This window comes from Netta rufina, assembly GCF_964035555.1.
Source record: "Netta rufina genome assembly, chromosome: 7".
Classification (NCBI taxonomy): Eukaryota; Metazoa; Chordata; class Aves; order Anseriformes; family Anatidae; genus Netta; species Netta rufina.
In genome coordinates this window covers 16,442,776-16,461,519 of record NC_140130.1, presented here as the reverse complement: position 1 = coordinate 16,461,519, position 18,744 = coordinate 16,442,776, and the positions used below count along the sequence as shown (strand labels likewise).

General features: G+C 40.7%; 2 protein-coding genes across 2 annotated transcripts; both read left to right on the top strand.

The window, feature by feature from the left end:
* Positions 1-334: 334 nt before the first annotated feature.
* On the top strand, positions 335-7,007 carry FUT11 (fucosyltransferase 11; the record flags this gene model as incomplete). The annotated part of the gene is made up of 3 exons (XM_084290176.1): positions 335-1,048; positions 2,302-2,927; positions 6,416-7,007. The coding sequence occupies 3 exons, from the start codon at positions 335-337 to the stop codon at positions 6,561-6,563; spliced, it is 1,488 nt and encodes a 495-aa protein (XP_084146302.1). The 3' UTR covers positions 6,564-7,007.
* A 7,069-nt stretch (positions 7,008-14,076) lies between these two features.
* CHCHD1 (coiled-coil-helix-coiled-coil-helix domain containing 1) lies at positions 14,077-16,689 on the top strand. Its single transcript, XM_084289830.1, has 3 exons — positions 14,077-14,230; positions 14,910-15,028; positions 15,896-16,689. The coding sequence occupies exons 1-3, from the start codon at positions 14,089-14,091 to the stop codon at positions 16,007-16,009; spliced, it is 375 nt and encodes a 124-aa protein (XP_084145956.1). The 5' UTR covers positions 14,077-14,088; the 3' UTR covers positions 16,010-16,689.
* Positions 16,690-18,744: the final 2,055 nt, after the last annotated feature.

Genomic DNA, 18,744 nt, shown 5'->3' with positions numbered 1-18,744 from the left:
GTACTTTGCAGTGTCTGCGTGCCTGCTTGGGGCCGGGGGGGGTTTTGCTATCGCTGGGTGCGCTGGCAGCCCGCTGTGGGGTGCAGGGGCGTTAGGGGCAGGGAGGCTTCACAGCAGCCTCAGCAGGCTGGCGTTACATTCCGCTGCCCCCATCACCCCCCTGCGAGGGGCAGAGCTCTCCTGGCGGGCCCCCCCTCAGCCCCTTCCTTCCCCGGGTCCCCGCCGTGCTCCTGCCGCCCCTGGCGGCCGCTCCCCGCGCTGCTCCCGGCGGAAGGCCGGCTCCGGGCGGGGCCGCGGCGGCCGTTTCCTGGCGGCCGTGGCCGGGCAGGCGGCGATGCGGGGCTGCGGGGCGCGGCGGGGGCCCGGCTGCCTCTGGCTGGCGCTGGCGCTGGCGCTGGCGTGGGGCGTCCCGCGGGTGCTGGCGGCGGAGGGGGAGGCGGGCGGCGAGGCGCCGTGCGGGGCCGAGGGCTGGGCGCAGGCCGCCGGCCCCCCGGGCCCGGTCTTGGCGGCCGCGGCGTCGTACCGCGGGCCGGGCAACAACGACACGCGGGGCAACAAGGCGCTGCCCATCGTGCTGTGGTGGAGCGGCAGCCTCTTCCCGCACTTCCCCGGGGACACGGAGCGCATCGACTGCCCGCGGGGCTCCTGCCTGGCCACGCGCAGCCGGCGGGTGGCGCGGCACCGCCGCACCAAGGCGCTCATCTTCTACGGCACCGACTTCAGGGCCTACGAGGCGCCGCTGCCCCGCCTGCCCCACCAGACGTGGGCGCTGTTCCACGAGGAATCCCCCATGAACAACTACCTGCTCTCGCACCCGCCCGGCATCCGCCTCTTCAACTACACGGCCACCTTCCGCAGGGAGTCGGACTACCCGCTCACCCTGCAGTGGCTGCCCAGCATCGCCTACCTGCGGGGCCCGCCGCTGGCCCTGGCCCAGAAGGACGCGTGGCGGCGGCGGGGCTACGGGCCGGTGCTGTACATGCAGTCCCACTGCGACGTGCCCTCGGACAGGGACCGCTACGTGCGGGAGCTCATGAAGTACATCCAGGTGGGTGCCGTGCGGGGAGGCCGTGGCACCACCTGGCCGCCCCCGTCCGCCTGCAGGTTCTCGTTTTAACGGGGTTTGTTTGTCCTCGTTTCTAGCCGAGACGCGAGTCGTAACGGGAAGCATGCCGACCGCAAGCTGGACAGAAAGACTAGTTGTATGCCTCCCAAAAGCATGGTCTAGACTGCACCGCATGGCAGTAGGTAGGCCTGATGGTAGCTGTTAGTCACGGAATTGGCCAGACTTGGCATCAGTCGCAAGTTGTACTAAGCCTGAATGAGATCAGTCTTGCTAGAAGTTCCTGAGATCCCAGGAGCTTGAAGTTAGTGTAAAGGAAGGCTGTCCGTTTACAAGCCTTGCTTCCATTTAACAATATCAGCGTGTAATGAAAAATTTGCTGTGTTTTGAAAGTCTGCTCCACATTTGCATTGGTAAAACCATGTTATTCTATGGTGATTTGCACTGCTGTGGCACAGCTGATGGAGAGCAGCTTCATGAACTGAAATAACGCAGTTTCTTTCGAGTAGAAAAACAGTCTAATGCTTTTTTCTTAAAAATTCTGAAGGATAATAGATGAGAAAAAAGCATCTGGTTTTACTCCTTATCTGAAACATCCTTTCCCTAGCCATTTCTGCTGTTTCCAAAGGTAGTGATTCATTTCTTACCATCATTTGCTCAGTAATGAAGTAAAGACAAAACCATTTAAAAATATAATTGTATTGTCAAAGTATAAAGCAGACTCCAGATCAAGCATCCTGTCTTTCATTTTTAGACGCTATTCTTCTACCTCCCTCCATCAGATTTTTTCAGTCTAACAAATTGAAAATATTTTGGCCAACTTTCTGGGATTTGAGGGAGCTGTGTGAATTCACTGTTTGGAAAAGTCCTGGATTTCTGTTAAGTAGAAAGATGACTTTTAAATTAATATGGAGAAAGGTGGATGTCTTTCCTTATCACTCAGTTTCTGATCTATCCTCTAATAAGTACAATTTTTCTTTTTTTTTTTTTTTTTTTTTTTCCTGCATTTCCCCCTGCCTTATCTGTAGTGTAGTTTGTGCTACTTTTGAAGCTGAGCGTTCATTTTCTTCTAAATCTGTTAAAGGACAGTTGTGACTCTAGAGTACTCAAAATGGAAAGAAGTTGGAGTGAAAGTGAGGCTAAACTAAGTAGCTAGGAACTGATCGAAATTAGGAATTTTATAAGGACTACAATCTCTGGGCAAAAAATCCTTTTGTAAAGATGACTTGTTGTTTTAGGTTGACTCTTACGGGAAGTGCCTGCATAACCGTGAGCTTCCCAGTGAGCGACTGAAAGACACTTCTACAGCCACTACAGAAGATTCTGAATTTATGGCTTTTATTGCCAGGTACAAGTTTCACCTGGCCTTGGAGAATGCCATATGTAATGACTACATGACAGAAAAGCTGTGGCGTCCAATGCATTTGGGCGCTGTCCCAGTATACCGAGGCTCCCCAGCTGTACGGGACTGGATGCCAAACAACCTCTCCATCATTCTTATAGATGACTTTGAAAGCCCTCAAGAGCTGGCTAAGTATCTTCATTTCCTGGATGAGAACGGAGAGGAATACATGAAGTATCTAGAGTATAAAAACCCCGGGGGAATCAAAAACCAGTTCTTGTTAGAGACCTTGGAGAGGCGGGAGTGGGGTGTGAATGACATGACTTTGCCCAACTACCTGAATGGCTTCGAGTGTTTCGTCTGTGACAGGGAGAACGCCCGGATCAAAGAGGAGCAGGAACACAAAAAGTCTCGTGGGAAGGTTCCAGCTCCTAGACCTCGCGTAGCTCATTTCCAGCACATGGGATGCCCTATGCCAACCCCTGGGTTTGGAAATGTTGAAGACCTCTCTGGAGGAGACAGGTAATGTACCAGTACTATGCTTTTTGAAGAAAAAAGCTTTAAATAATAGCAACTGTAATTTTCAATTATGCTTGGCACTTGAAGAATCTCTTAATACATCTCCAGTTACAATTCATATTATGCCTTGTGGGCGGCATGGTTGTTCTCATATTGTGTGACACTGAAGCTGAAAAAGAGACTTGAATGGTAACGTTGGTTAGTGGCTTAATGATGAATGTGAGAGACCCTTAGTAATATGTTCAAATGCTCTGTGACCTTGTGCGATTTGGTTATCCTTTGTCTGCCTTTGCCTTTCCTTTCCTTTTCTTTTTGTTTGTTTGGAGGACAAGTGTTTTCCAGTACAGTGCACTTGATTTTCATAGTTCACATTACTAGCATAACATGTCTAGATCCAAAAGCATTTTTCACAATACAAATAACTTATCAATTACTCAATATGATAATTATACTTGTAGGTAAAAAGGGTCTGAAAATTCTATGATCATCTGATAAATGCCTTTGTAATCTTTTGTTTTCTGTTGGCTGATTTATTTATTGGAGCTTTTATATAGCAACACCTTTCTCAGTCTTGATAGCAAAATATGCTTTTCCCTTATAATGTGCTGTGCAGTGTCCTGCTCTATAAAAGTGAGTATTCTCTACTTCTTCATAAATTTTCTTCTACTTGAGCAGCAGATGGCAGTAGAGAAATACCTTAGAAGACAGGATGGGTGTCTATGTGACTTACAAATTAAGATGCTCCATCGTTCTGTGTAGTCGTTATCAGCAAGGAGTTCTGTACAGTTGGTCCGTAACTGAAGCTACAGCTGCATGCCATGGAGGTTTCTGTGTCTTGCTGAACCATAGTATGTTGTTTTCCCATTGTTTGTAAACATAAGATGTCTCCAAAAAAGTAAATGTTTATGTACCTTCGGAGGTACGATTAAGACGATCTCCAGCGAAGTACGGTGGTTTCTGTCTCATAACCAATATATAAAGTCTGACTATAAACATACAGGGTGACTTTGGGCTCTGGAGGCTTCTGGAACAGGAAATAACAGGCAATTAAAGTCTCTATATTTTTAGAACTAGTACCTAATTACAATATGGTTACCCTGCACATCTGTATGTGCTTTAACTCTTATTTTACAGATGTAATTTGTTTCTAGTGTTGACAAATGTGCTGAATTAACAGAATCTCTCTCTTGAGCGTATGTAGCCAGAGCAAATTATTATCTTCACCTTGCTGTCCTTAGCTCCGAGTGTGGAGATGTGTTCCCTAGATCCTTATGCTTTCAGCCTCACTTGTGTTTGGACTTCTGGGCTTCACACCAAAATAAATGTAAAAAAAGTTGTGGAATAACCATTTGTATGTGTTAGGATACAGGTTGTTAGCTATGATCTCTTGAATTCTTGGCTGCTTTGTACAAAAAAATAGCGAGGTACAGTGTTCCTTGTGATTGGAACATCTGTTTAATAGGAACTGGAACCTGCAATTATTCTTGGACTGGATAATGTTTTCTCATCATCTTTGTGAAGAGAAATGTTTTGTTTGTTTCCGTGATATGGATTCATTTTCCAAAGGTGGAGAATTTGCAAAGATAAATTTAAGAAGACTAAGTGACAGCACCTTTCTAGTTACCTAAACAGTTTTAATGTGCAGTATCACGTTCTTTTTTTATCCTCTCAAGAAAAGAGAAGCCAGTGTCCCTATGATAAATAAATACTTTGAAACCATCATAATTTTGCTAGTTCTATTTTATGTTGATGTCACAGTTTATTTAGGATGAGAGAAAACGAGCTTAGAAGGGTATCACCTTTGCCAGTGTAAGGTGTCCCTTGCAATAGAATTTAAAAAACAACCAGTATTAAAGATAGATCCGTAGCTCATGGTCATAGTGTTTCAGTGGATGTAGTTGATAATTTCAGAATATTTGTGCAGTCCTGTTCATCCTGGTATACCTTTTTTTTTTTCAAGCTACAGAATCAGGGTAAAATTTGTTTCTTAAAAAACAATAACAGCAGTGTGAAAAGAAAAATGTCAAGTGTTCATTTAATGTTTTTGACAAAGTGTTCACTTGGATATTGGAATTTCTTTCAGTGTTGTTGCCATAGAATTCAGCTGCAGAACATTTTCTTTTTTCTGTTACCTGCTGCCTCTTATCCTTGTGTCTAGGACATATGCTAGTATACTTGCTTTCCTAATGTGTGCTCTAAAAAACATATAACTCATATTGGCAATCCTTGAACAGAGGTTAATGAATTTAGTTGTTAAGTAGTGTGATCTCATGGTATGTCCCAGTGATTCATTTTACAAACGAACCTGTAGGCAGACATTTTTGTATGCGGAAGTAAGTCGCAGTCTGTGATCCTTCACATGGTAATCGATGTTAAAAGCTTTATTTTGAGGTCTTTGTTGGTGTACTCTGCAGAAACGTCCCACTGTAGATGACACTGTTGATTCCCAAAAGCTAATTCCCATGGCATACATGTTGTGTGCTGCTTCACAATGAAAGTCCCACTGATGTGCGTTCTGCATTTCTTTTGCTATTCCCAGAATAACGGGTGAGATCTGCTTCTGGGCAGTGCAGTCATGCTTGCTTTAATATATGGCGTCTAGAGTGAATGTGGAAGGCACTGTACTTTTTTCTGTGACTAGGAGGAGAAGCAAAAGTTCTATAGATAAATTAACAAGTATTGGGCAACTCTCATGGGCAAATTAAAAAGAACATAACCTTTGATCCTTCTTGCTGGAATGTGTGATGGTTTGATATGGCTGGGTAGCAGCTGTAACAGAGAAAAGATAATCAGTTAATCATAAGAAGGAAGGATATTAATTATTAGCTAAATTATTGTTATACCTCAATATAATACAAATGAGAGTAGTAGTCCACCAGATCGTGAATGGGACAGGAAATGTGACACTGTCTGTGCAATGAAAAGTTCAAGAATATGTGCATTGAAAAAGAAATGATGTACTTAGCCACATGGTCTGGAGATAAAGAAGAAAGTTGGTTGAGGGATATGGAGATTTTTCTCTCTGTCATGCATTACCTGAGCTTGTAATGACTAGCTGTAATTCTGTAGTTGTTAAATGGTTTGTCCGAAAAGATTGATTCCTAGTCTAACTGCTATAATATGCATACTGGCCATGGAAAGCTACTCTTAAAATCATGTGAGGACTCAGTAAGATTTTATTTTAATAGAAGGTTGTATTCTCAACAATGAATAGTTTAGTTGCTTTGGCTAACTCTACGGTTATATGCTGGTATTTCTAAAATACTCTGAAGCTAATATTAACTTTGTTTTCCATAGTGAATTCTCATGGCAAGCTCCTTTAAATGAGTTGGAGCACAATGGCACATAAACAACATATTTTGTCATGACCTTCCTTGGGCCGGTTTTCCTCCTAGGTTAAAGAAAAAAAAAAAAAAGTTTTACTGCTATTACAGCTGCAGACCCTTTTGTTTTTTTAATGGTTTATGGTGATGTCTCTTTTTGTGTTTCAGTTGGAAAGAGATGTGGCTGCAGGATTATTGGCAAAGCCTGGATCAGGGTGAGGCCCTTACTGCTATGATTCATCGGAATGAGTCGCATCAGGGAAGATTTTGGGATTATATGCATGAGATTTTTCTCAAGAGGACCAGGCAGCACTGACCCATCTTTCTAAGAGCTTGATCTGAAAATTGCATTGAAAGTTGAGACTGAGAATTCTTACTTCACTCCAAATGTTTGCCTTGAAGTAGGAGAAAAGCCTCCTGCAGACACTGTTTTTCTGGTGCATGAAGTGAGTAGTTCTCTGTTGTCGTTGGATTTCATCTCTGGAGATGTGAGCAACTGCTTTTATTTGAATTTCAGCTCTGTGGTGTGAAGGTGCTCTTGAAGTACAGGTGTCTACATAAGACGCAGAAGAAGAGTTTACTCTCATTTTGCATTTGGTATAGTTTCTCTGTGGCTTCTGTGACTACAGAGGAACATGTTTTCAGACTGCTCAAGTACCCTAACTTATTTCAGGGGCTTTTTTATATCCAAAATCGTCATTGTTTGTTTTTTTTTAATAAATATTTCACCACTTACTCTCCTCAATAAAAGTTTACTATTACCTGCTATTAACAAATACCTTTTTCTATTAAAGGAATTATAAAAGACTGATGTCCTTGGAGAGCAGCTGTGCCTTACGAAATTGCAGCAATAAAGACTTTTCTCTCCAAGTAAATGTGCCTCAAATGTTCCTGCTTTTTCAGGGTAACTGGATACCTATAGGCAGGTCATTTTCTTTCTGCTAATTTTGCTAATTTTCCTATTTTGCTAACTTTCCAGGTGACACAAATGGGATGAGAGACTAAATTATTTAACTCACAACTTTCAACCAAGTATTTGAAAGGTATTGTGCAGAACCACAGTAGAATTAGTATGCTTTGGTTCTTTTAAGTTTCCATAAAATCTGAAATCCCAGCTATAATCTTGACTTCTTGTTCTCTTCTTAATGCCAGCAGTTCAGGGGCCTTTGATTTTTTTTTTTTTTTTTTTTTTTTTTTTTTTGTATCTGCAGCTTTCTGCAAAGACAAATACTTTTTAATGATGGTGCCTTTCCAATAGTCTCTACAGTCTGGATACAAACCATGCAGTCTTTCTGTGCTGAGGTGGATGATCAGAATCAAGAGCAGTGAGATTGTTTTTGTATCTATACCTAATCTTAAATCATTATGATCCTGGTCTGTGACTGGAATTCCTAAAAGTAAGTGATGACACATAAATGTTCTTTACTGCATAGCCTGTATCTCTTACAAAAATAAATAAAATCCCCTGTTCCCTGGTATGCTGGTACCTTTCTGAAAAAATTGATTTTGCACTGGAGGAAGATGAGTTGCCTTAGTGTGAGGGATTTCAAATCACAGGTCACAATGCAGCAATGTTTGTAATGATACAATAGTATTTTTTTTTTCCCCATTTCTCCCCCCCTGTTCAGAAGTAACTACTGACTAAATAGCTAGAGTTTATCCATGCCTAAGATAAATTTTTGGTAATGAAAGTGTAGAATCCATGATGTTAGCTGATTTTTATAAGGTCGTTCATGCATTGCTAGGGCAAGCCTGAAGCCTATTAGTAAAAGTAGAGAACCAGGCTGCATTCACATTCTGTCCCTAATTAAGCCATTATCTGTGTATGGATCACTTAATCTATTTTTTTTCTCAAATTCATAATATTCTAGGTATAGATACAATACTAGCATGGGTAACGATATACATCCCAGTGTGTGCTTCTCAGATGATACCACAGTGTTGCAGTGTTAAAATATGGGCATTGGGACAGAGCAGATCTACAACTGTAGCTGCGTTCATGCAGATGTGGAAAGTGCACAACTTTAGTATAAAATATGCACCTGTTTTTTTTTTGTATAAAATACGGAGAAATTTGCTTTTTTAAAATCTCCCTTCTATAATAATAATAGTAAGAAATGTCTCTTCAGCCAAAATGCCTTCACCAGTTTATATTCCTTTTTTCAGGTATTCAGGGTATAGGAATGCTTAAGTGAATGTATCTGAATTATTTTTTAAAGTAGATTACTCAAATCAGATTAAGATTATAGATAGGTGTATTCAGGATTAAAGTGGTCACAGTGCTTGAGAAGTAAATTAAGATAAAACAAATCAAGTCTGCATTAGTTCTGAATAGGAACTTCTACTGAACAGCTTAGTGAGATTTAAATAAATTGTTTCAATTTGTCTTGAGTTACTTCAGATTCTCTTTGTTTCACATATTTGTATAGAAAATCATTCAGGTCCCTTTGACTGTCTTTTTAATTACCTATATCTCAAAACCCTTTCTTATCCAAGTTTTGTTGGGATAGGCAGGAGGAGAAATTCTGATCTTGCTTTTTGTACTAAACATAACAATAAAAAATCCAGGTACTAGCACATTCTGCTTTTTGCTATTTTATCCTATAATTTAAGCAGAATATCTGGAAGTGGGGGGTGAACAACCAAGTCCCATCTGTTCTTTTTTTTTAGTATTTTTTCTGCTTTTACCAGGATTAGACATGATGAATTTAATGTATCGTCCTTGCAGGAGTAACAGTATTAAGTATCAATAGCAACAATCTGTGTATCATAGCACTTGTTTAGTTCTTGATTAACCAGGTCCTATACCCTCACTTTACCTTCCTTCACAGCAAAATGAGCATATTATTGTCAACTGAAGATACGGTCAAGTATCTTCATATTGTCAAGTTGAAGATACGATGTACAAACTTAAGAGTAGCTAGCAACCTGGATAAAAACCTACTGTTTGGGACTCTTCTTCATGAATTAGTTCAAAACCCTCACCACCAGTATTCCTTCACCACTGTTTATTATCTGTATTCAGTACATTGTATCCCCCAGCCCAACAAGCTTGTTTCTTTGTTCTACAGTCTTTTTTCCACTGTGTTATACTACAGAAGGCTGTTGCTTTGAGCTTTGTGACTGTTGCCAAATAGGAGTATTTCTAATTGCAACATTCCTTGCTAATCCTGGTATAAAAGTTGCACAGATATGAAGTAACTTTGTCACAAATGTTTGCTTATTTTTTTTCTAAAGCTTTCAGAATACAACTTAGAGGTTGTTATTCAGTCACAAGCCAACTTCAACAGCTTTCTCTTCTTAGTCACCATCTTCATAGATTTAACTGTTTTTGCAGTCTCACAATTGGTGAACTTCGCAGAAGGTAATGAATATCAGGTACCAATCTACAGCAAAGACATTCACCCAAACTTTGTTTCCCTTGTACCTACAGAATTTTTCTTGAAATAATAGATCGTACTACCTGTATCTTCTCCTATATGTCACAATTAATGTTTGTGATTTATAAAGGTTTGTAAGTGGTGCACAAGTATTAAGGTTAAAATGCTTCTTCCAGTTTGTAGTATGAATAACTTCTGTACCTGCCAGGGAAACTTCTGTGGCAGGATAAGCGCTAATCTTCCCAGCTGGCTGAAGAGTTGTGGCTGCAGTTCTTTTCCGGGCTGCTGACTGACCTTCCCAACCTTTGCTTCTCTGGACACCAAGGACTACAAAATGTTGAATAATGGTAGTTCTTCCCACCAGGACTCTGCTTTCATCTCTCTCATTTTTTTTTTTGGAGGAGGCAGAAAAGGAGAAGCTGGGTTTCATGGCCTAGAAGGGCATATGCATTTTGTTACTGTCCACTTTGCTTGTAGCTTACATCAGTACTGTAATAAGAATATCCACTACCCTACAAATACTCCCTTATAAGTGCAATATTTGTAACTGTTTGATAATCTTAGATTCTAATTTTGATATAATTTTTTTTCTGGTTTTATTTTCTTATTTTCTTCTTTCTCTTTGGTCAAAGTGTTCTTTGTGAGAATGTGTGTCTTTAAGACTGAATTATTTCAGGAATAAAGAATTTGAGATTGATTTACATAATCATTCATTTGAAAGGATTGTTCTGTAACATTCAAAGACTACTGCCAGCTTTAGCCAAAGTGAATTCAGTTTATGATCCTAGTCATCTTTCTACTAATGCAAATATCTGGATTCAGTAAAGAGGAAGGTCACTGCAGCAACTATTAATATTTTGGAGAAAGGTATTATGTAAGTTCTTGACTGCTATTTGTGGATTTCTCGTTTCACTGCTTTAAATCCAAACCAGCCTGATAATGGTTGAATGTCATCACTTGTGTTGTGACTACTAGGAGGATTACATGATACTCAGACTGAGCGGTGTATACAACCCCCTATGTTAATCCTGTTCTTACTGTGCAGGTGCCCATATTTATGAAAACACAACTGAGACTAATCAGGAATTTTAGCAAAGATATCAAATACTAAGGTGATAAAGAGATTACCCTTGTAAACCCATTGGCAAGCCTCTACCAGCCAGGGTGAGTCACTTCACTGCTTGTCGTGCATTTTGCCTGTTTACTGTGTGACTAGAGGGAGGATTTCAAAGCCGCCAAGACAGCTTTATTTGCTAGCATTAATGTTCTAAAAATATCTGTCTCCTCGTAACTCCTTATATGAAACAGCAGCAGATTCTATTGATGCTGTGTCTCAAAATTGACTTGAAAAAGTAGGATAAGTTTATGGCATCTTGAAATTTGAGAGAGGAGTAATAAAAGTCCAATGGAAGGTTAAAAATCCAGCAAACCATTTCAGAAAAAAAAAAAAAGCCTTTTATTTCTTTTACTGTAGTAATTTTCAAACTGAACTGTTCTATGGGTCATTTTTGATGGTAAGTAGAATGAAACAGTTTAAGAGCCAAGCAACAATGGAAGTATATATTTGGGGAGAAAAAAGAATGAACTGTTTTGCCTGGAAATGGTCTCCAAAATGTAGCTGCTTGGAGAATGAGAGCAAAAATTCTCCAGTCATACCTTGACAGAAGGTAATTTTAACTGGCTTGTGAAACAGTAGATGGTGGAAGAACAAATAACTCCTTAAGGGCTAGGAGCAGAATAAATTGAATTGGTACACTGCCATCAGGGACATCACTGTTTAAACAGGCTTTGCTGTGTTAGACAAGCAGCCATCTGTCCCCCATATCATCCTTGCATATCCACTCTTCACCCATTGTCCCAAGAGTGCCACTCCCTTAATGATTAGCTGTCATCAATTTGGTTGGATTTAATTAAGGTTGTTGATGGATCTCCAGGCACCTTCTGAGAAGTTGTATTTAATCGGAAACATACAGGGCGGCCACTTCCTTAGTTCTGCTCAGAGACCTCTACTGACAAGTTGAAATTAATCAGAGACAAAATCCTTTTAGTGATATGACCAGCTGAGCCAAAGCCTATGTCAAGCTTTAACAAAGTGCTCTTCTCTTATGATTCAGTGTCTCAGAGCTGGCAGCGAGAGATACATGGCCCTGCAAAAAGATTAGGAAGGGTGGAGAGGAATGGAACTGCAGGATTTGTTCCAGAACCCTGACATGACTGGCATCTTAATTTCTATTGTTATATACACTCTTTCCTGCAGAAAAGACCAATCTAATACTGAAATGGCTCAGCTAGAGATGGCTTGGGGGATCTTGGAATGGATCAAAACAGACCATGACACTCAAAGACATCTCTGAGCAAATAAGGAGACATCAGGTAACTTGTAGTAGCACAGACTGGAATAAAATAGGTCTGGGAGTCAGGGATTAGGGATGGCAGCTCAGATCTAATCAGGTGAGCAAAGTAGTTCAGGGAGGCTGATCTGATGGAGATAGCTCAGGACAAGGTAGGCTAGCACTGGAGTGTGGGGAGAGTGACATGAGGAAAGACATTGCCTCTGTCATTGTGCTAATGAATGCCTTAAGTGCTAGTAACATCCAAATACAATAGTTCAGCAGACAGGACTAAGTCTGAACTGACTGGAATCTTAGCAAACTGGTTCGTTTTACTGTTAGTTAAAGTGAGGCACCTCTTAGTGGGGCTAGTTAAAAGTTAAGGCACCTCCAATTAAACTGAGATGCCCTAGGGCAGCTCACATTGAGGTTAAGGAGGTCAGGGTGAGATAACTGAGAATAAATAGTGATAGGCAAGGGTTTTATGAGGTTGTATGGGAAGAGTAAATGGGTGAATTTACCCAAGAAATTTACCCAAAGAAAGATGGATCCAAACAGTTCAGAAAGATGTGGTTATGATATCTTGAATGTATTTTAGGACTGCATTGTTAGCATGCATTTATTGCAGCATCATAACTGCTCCTTATTCCAGTTGTGTTGTAGGTTTTCTTTTCAGATCTAGTGCTAATAGTTTCATCTCTGGTTCATTTTGGTTTTGACACTGAATTCAGCTGGAACACAGCCTAGGATTCACCTTTTAATAATACTCATTCAAGTAAAGAAAAACTGCAAACAAAGTTAGAATTTCACATGTTCTTTATAGGTGTATGCTCAGGATGCACAATGAAACTTCGGTGGGGTTCACTGTTCAGTTTGTTGAGAGAACTGTTTTTCTGACTTCTCCTGAAAAGTCAGGACTTCTGCTCCGTCCATTTGTGACTCTGTGATAACAGTTGTAAAAAATACAGGCTATAGGGAGAGTTGGCTATTGGGTATCAAGCCTCTTTTGTAGTTCTACATTCTCCCTTTGAAACCAAGGTTTGTGCCATGCTTCAGACGCATCAGTGTGGGGTGTGCAGACAATTGCATACATTTTTTGGCGTCTTGGGAATTTCTTAGGCTGATGCTCCACTCCCAGGCTGAATGCCAAAAAAAGAAAAAAGTTTATAATGCAGAGAGCAGTAAGTGGCAGGAAGCTATTAAAATTCTCCTTGTGTAGCTTGCCTTTCTCTTTCCCAGCTTCCCCCCTATTTTTCTTGAAATTGTTTAAAAGAGAGATCAGCTTTTGAAGGTGAATGTACCTGAAGGTGCTGCCACCATTAGCTAATGTAATTTGGAAAAAGGGAGGTTGATTTACAGTGAATGCAGCTCAACTTCTCTTACGTCCTAACATTTGCTGCTTCCCTTTTGTTCTTGTGCAAGGCATGTTAGTAATTACAGCAGTCAAATGCAGCAGAGAAAAGTGTTTATCAGGGGGTGTAAATAGAAGAGGCAAAATACGAGCAGCTCAACCTCACAAGAATGGGAATGTTGAGCACTGAAGTGACTTCTCTGTGTGGAGCTTGAAAGACTTCTAACATTTAGAGTTGCAGGATGCAAGCCCTCTATGTTGAACGTGTCAGTTTGTTTTTCTTTTCCACTGGTAGCCAAGCTAGAAATATAGCTCATTTCCTGTATTATCAGGAAAAAATAAAAAAGGAAGCAGAGAAATGTAGATATTCCCTACCAAAATGCTTCAGAACTTCCAGTCAGTGTTTGAATTTGGATCTGAAGAAATGCCAGTCTGGTTCTGAAGAGGAAAAAGCAAAATCACTTTTGTTTACTTGGAAATGCGTTCTCGTATTTTTAAAATTGGACTCTTAAGAAAATACTATTTTAAAAATAACACAAAAAAATGATTCCCAGGTGGTTTGCAGCAGAAAAGGGTTGGAGGTGTGAACTGAGGGAACTGTTAGCGTGTAGCACAGAAGCTGCGAAGAGGTGCTGACTTTTTCACGGACTTTGGCGCAGAGAAGCCCGCTCACGCCCCAGGCGGCTTCACTCGCCCTGCCTCAGGGCGCCGTGAGGGGCCCGGCTTGCGCCGCCCGCCCGCCCGCGCGCCGCCTCACGGGGGCGGCCCCTCGCACACAAGATGGCGGCGCCCGCGTACCCGGCCTGGGTGGGCCGCTGGGTCAGCGGGCAGTGGCGGCAGAAGAAGCGGCCCCCGCTCGTCCGCCCCACCCGGCCGCTGGTGCTGGCCGACAAGGTGGCGAACCGCAGGGAGACGGCGGGCGGTGAGTTCCCGGCGGCGGGGCCGGTAAACGCGGCGTCCCCGAGCCTCGTCCCTGGTAGCTGGCCCCGCTGCCTCAGCCCGGGAAGGGTCGTGTGATGTCAGGGCGTGCTCAGGTCCCTGCTGGGGGGCGCCCTGTGCTCTGAGGGGCGTTTCTGTAAGGTTTCTAAATGTTGCAGCTGGAAAGCTGTGGTGTAACTCCGTTTGCTGAACGTTAAGGAAATGCAGAGGAAAAACGCAAAACAAAACATCTGTAGTAGCTGTTTAGCATCCCCTTGGGAAGTTGGACAAAAGACCAGGAGCATTTCAGCAGGCAAGGGGGTCGGGTTTGTGCTATGGAATTTGAGGTGTTTAGAAAAGAGTATTTTCCCATACTCCAATCCTCAGTCTGTATTTTACAATATTCCACGTGCAAGTCCTGCATATAAAGCGCTTTGAATTGTTAACATAAATGCTTTATCAAAATGTAACAACCAGATGGCTCTGACTGTGCTAATCCTTGTGCTAGGAGCTTCTTCTCTAATGGAAGCAATGATGAGATGCTGCTGTTTACTTCACTTTTGTTTTTTCTCATCTTCCTCTACCTCATTTTAAACTTCTCTTTGAAGATTTATGTACTGTGGAGGATGTTAGAATCAAATCTTGCATACCTAAGCTTTCATTGTTTTATTTTTCCCTTCTAGACGCAACTTGCATTACAGAGATGTCAGTAATGATGGCCTGCTGGAAGCAGAATGACTTCAATGATACAGCTTGTGCCAAGGAGATCCAGATGTTCTATGACTGCGTGGCAAGGGCAGAAGTAATTAAAGCCAATTTGGTGTTCTTTAGGGCTAGTGGTAGGAAAGGAAGAGAAGCCCTCAGTCATATTTGTGTACCAACAATAAGTGTTCCATGAACAATTTGATTTGAGCTAAAGCCAGCTGAACTGTAGGAGAGATGCAGGATGATGTACATCAGGAACACAGCTCTTCCTTTTTGAATTTGGAATTTCCTTAAAATAAAGGAGCATGGGAGGGGACTAGATGTTTTGTATGTTATAACTAGGGATAAAACAATAGTCACATCCAGTCCTTTCTGTGTTGTCAAATTCTTGAAGTAGAGTTCAGTTGCTGTTGGCCAACTCTCTTAATTTCTCTTAATATGCTCCAATTTTTAATCTCTAAAATTTCAACACTGTTAAAGCAAAGTCTAAAGGTTGATACAGGTACAAAACTTGTCCTTAAACTGGTTTCAAGTTTTTATGTTTTTAGTAATAGGATCATCATTTAATAAATAGCTTTTTAGTGCTGCAGTTTGACATCATAAATGAAAAATTGTCCTCCAATTATTTGGTAGATTACAATAAAAACAAATTGAAAACTGGAAAGTAAAAGGTAAAACATGTTTGTATTGCTATTATAAGCTTATAATATTGTTAATTAAGAATATGGAAAGATATAATCTTCACAAAATGTTAGTTATTCATTAATTTCACAATTTAAAGAAGACTATTTGGGTTTTAAAAGCCTTGTGATTATTTAGCCAAATGTTATTATGAGTTTTCCTTAAAGAAATAGTGTTCTTCTGAAATAAACATTCCAATACAATTATTAGCACTCTATGAGAGTGAGTGTTAAGGTGGAAAATAAACAGAGATAATATTCTGGGCTTTCTTTTCCTGTTTCAGAAGGAGCGCAGGGAGAACGAGGATGAGGAGACACTGTCACCCCAGAGAAACTTAACTTCAAGCAAAGTGAACAAACTCCTGAGGAGGTTTCCTAATATCACACGTTATGCATAATGTGCTTTGTTAAAGGGACTGCAGACAAGCAATTAAAGTTGGGGTCTTTGGAAAATAAGTGAAAAATACAGTTCTGTGAGTGTTTGAAATCAAGTGATATGTCAGCACTGCTGTGTGGATCTCGACAGCATCTTTGTTTCCAGGGTGGAAGAACAGCCTTCTTGACCATTGGCTGAGTTTGTTGGCATGAAGTTCTTGGGTCTCGCAGTCTTAAGGATTTCTGCAGTGAGTTGTCCAGCCAGCAGCAGTGTGGAGTCAGGTACTCACTGCGAAATAAAATCTTCTAGGAATGTGTGTAAACATATTTTTGAAGTTAAAGGGTGACCTCTCTTTGTATATAAGTTTTTTGCCTAACTTAGGAGCTGCTATCAGTAAGCATTCAGGCCCAGAGATTTGGCCAACTTAAAATGGATAGTAACACCGTGACTCATATTCGTACTGGTATTTATACACAGTTTGGTTCCTCTTGAAATTTTTTTAATTCCTGCTGATTTACAAGAAGGCTGCAGAACAAGAAAGAAATCTTCAGCAAAATACCTTGCTAATACACAATGTATTGGTAAGGATGAAATATATCTTTAATATAGACACTTGTGATTTAGACCCTCTGATCTGCAGGTACAGTGTCGTGTCAGATTGATAATGTTGTCTGTACTGTAATAAAATAATACAAGACTGTTGGTCGGTGTGGGTGAATAATAGTCTACAGCAAAATGCCCCATTGTTTATTTGAGGGGCAGCATGGCTAAAAGGTGGAAAGTTCAAGCATGTACTGATACTGAAATTGTATAATTAACTGTTAGTTTTGTTATTTTTCATTAGAGTAACACAAAACTGCAAACAGGTCCTAGTTTAAGGACCAGTACCCAATTGATACTAAAAAAAATTGCAGTTCCTCAGAGAACTAGCAATATAACCATTTATGTTATGAATTCTTTGGAGCATAAAGAAAAAGTAACAGTCAAATGGGGAATGTGATACCTGCAGACTTCATGAATGTGTAGTTGGCTTGAAGATGACTTCTGTGGAGCCCCAGGTCTACACCTCTTCATCACATAAATCTTGCTCAAGTGTATGCTTTCAAGTTACTGAAGCAGTTGCCATTGAGTGTTACTTAAATATTCATTAGTGGGTTATCCCAGAGAGTAATTTACTGTGCTGTTGCTATCATGGTATAGATGGAGCCTTCGGAGGACTCGGGGGTCACTAAGAACATTACATTCACACCTGAGTTTGGGAAAATGCTTCTGTTATATGACATTGAATTTTCAGTCCATAAGATGCTCTCTGAGAAGGAGAGCTACCTGCTAATTCTTTTTTCTGCAGGAGACAAGCTAAGGTGGTAATGAGGAACAAATTAATTCTAAATTCACTTGTATTGGTGATGGTTTTTCTTTGTATTAAAATACAATATAAAGTATAGTTTTGCACCTCTTAAGTTAGCAACTATGCTGAATGTACCAAATGTAGTGTTTGTCAAGAGCCACATCATTATGTAACAATCTGTAACAGCAAATGTAATACTTTTTTGTTGTATTTTTACTTCTGAAATTTTGCTTAGTTCTCACTAATTGAGATTCTCACTAAGTCTTGTTTTTTACCGCTTCACAGTGAGCTTCTCAAGTTCAGTTTTTATTTTCCCTGGCTCTTTATATGCCTACTGTAAGCTTAAAACTACCATGCTAAGGTTTTCCAGTCAGTAAAGGAATGTGTATATTTGGAGGAAGAAGGGAGGAAAGGGAATGCTTTTCAGATGCATTTATCTGAAACATGCAGGTTTTATAGTTTCTTTAAAAAGTACTCAAGCAGCTCTTTTGGCTGAGAATCCCATGCAGTAACCAAAAAGACTCACGTTACTGATTGTCATTTGTAATTTGAGTTGCAGTTTCTCCACATCTCATGTTAAGCTTATATTGGGTGTATAAACATGTTTAATGACATGCTTACATTTAGGGTCATTCCATTGATAGTTACTATGTGTAACTGCAGTACATGACAACATCTACTCTGAGTTCAGGGCTTGTACCACTCCATAATATTGTTGCTGGAGCATAAAAGAAAACTGGGTTCTGTTGCTCCTGGTGCTGAGCCCACTGGTTAAGAAAATTTCTGTGGAGACCTGTACGTGACTGCATAGTGGGGAAAGAATTATGCGAAAGCTGACTAGCTGTGTTCTACCCTTCTAAGTAGGATTTACAGGATTGAAGCAAATCTGCTGGAATTCCTTGATCTTATTCTCATTCCTTATAGCCTGAATATTTTACCAGCTCTGTGTATGATTGCTGTTAACTACGTTTCTTTTTAGGGTTTCACTGAAGATCTCTTACAGAGGAAACACTGATTTTTTTATTTTTTTTTTTTTTCTTGATTTTCCTGAACTTCAGACCTCACTCTCTCTGCTTAAGGGTGGGAAATCTTCAGAAACTCTTGACAAACACAGATGTAAAGAGAATAGCTACATTTAATCTAAAGCAGTTGTCATTTTTGACCTAACAGTCAAAGAAGTTTAAAAAGATGATTTAATACCACTGTTTATTTCTTTTTAGGCTGGCTGGCATCTAGGCCTAGAACCAGAGGGAGATTTATTGATTTTTTTTGTTTTGTTTGCTTAGATTTGCAAAATAGCTATGATTATTCAGACTTTAAAATACCCTTTGCTCCCTAGTACTCCTGTTGGAAATGGGCTATTGATTAGTTTCTCTGTTGAGCAGATAACATTCAGTATCTGCATGCCT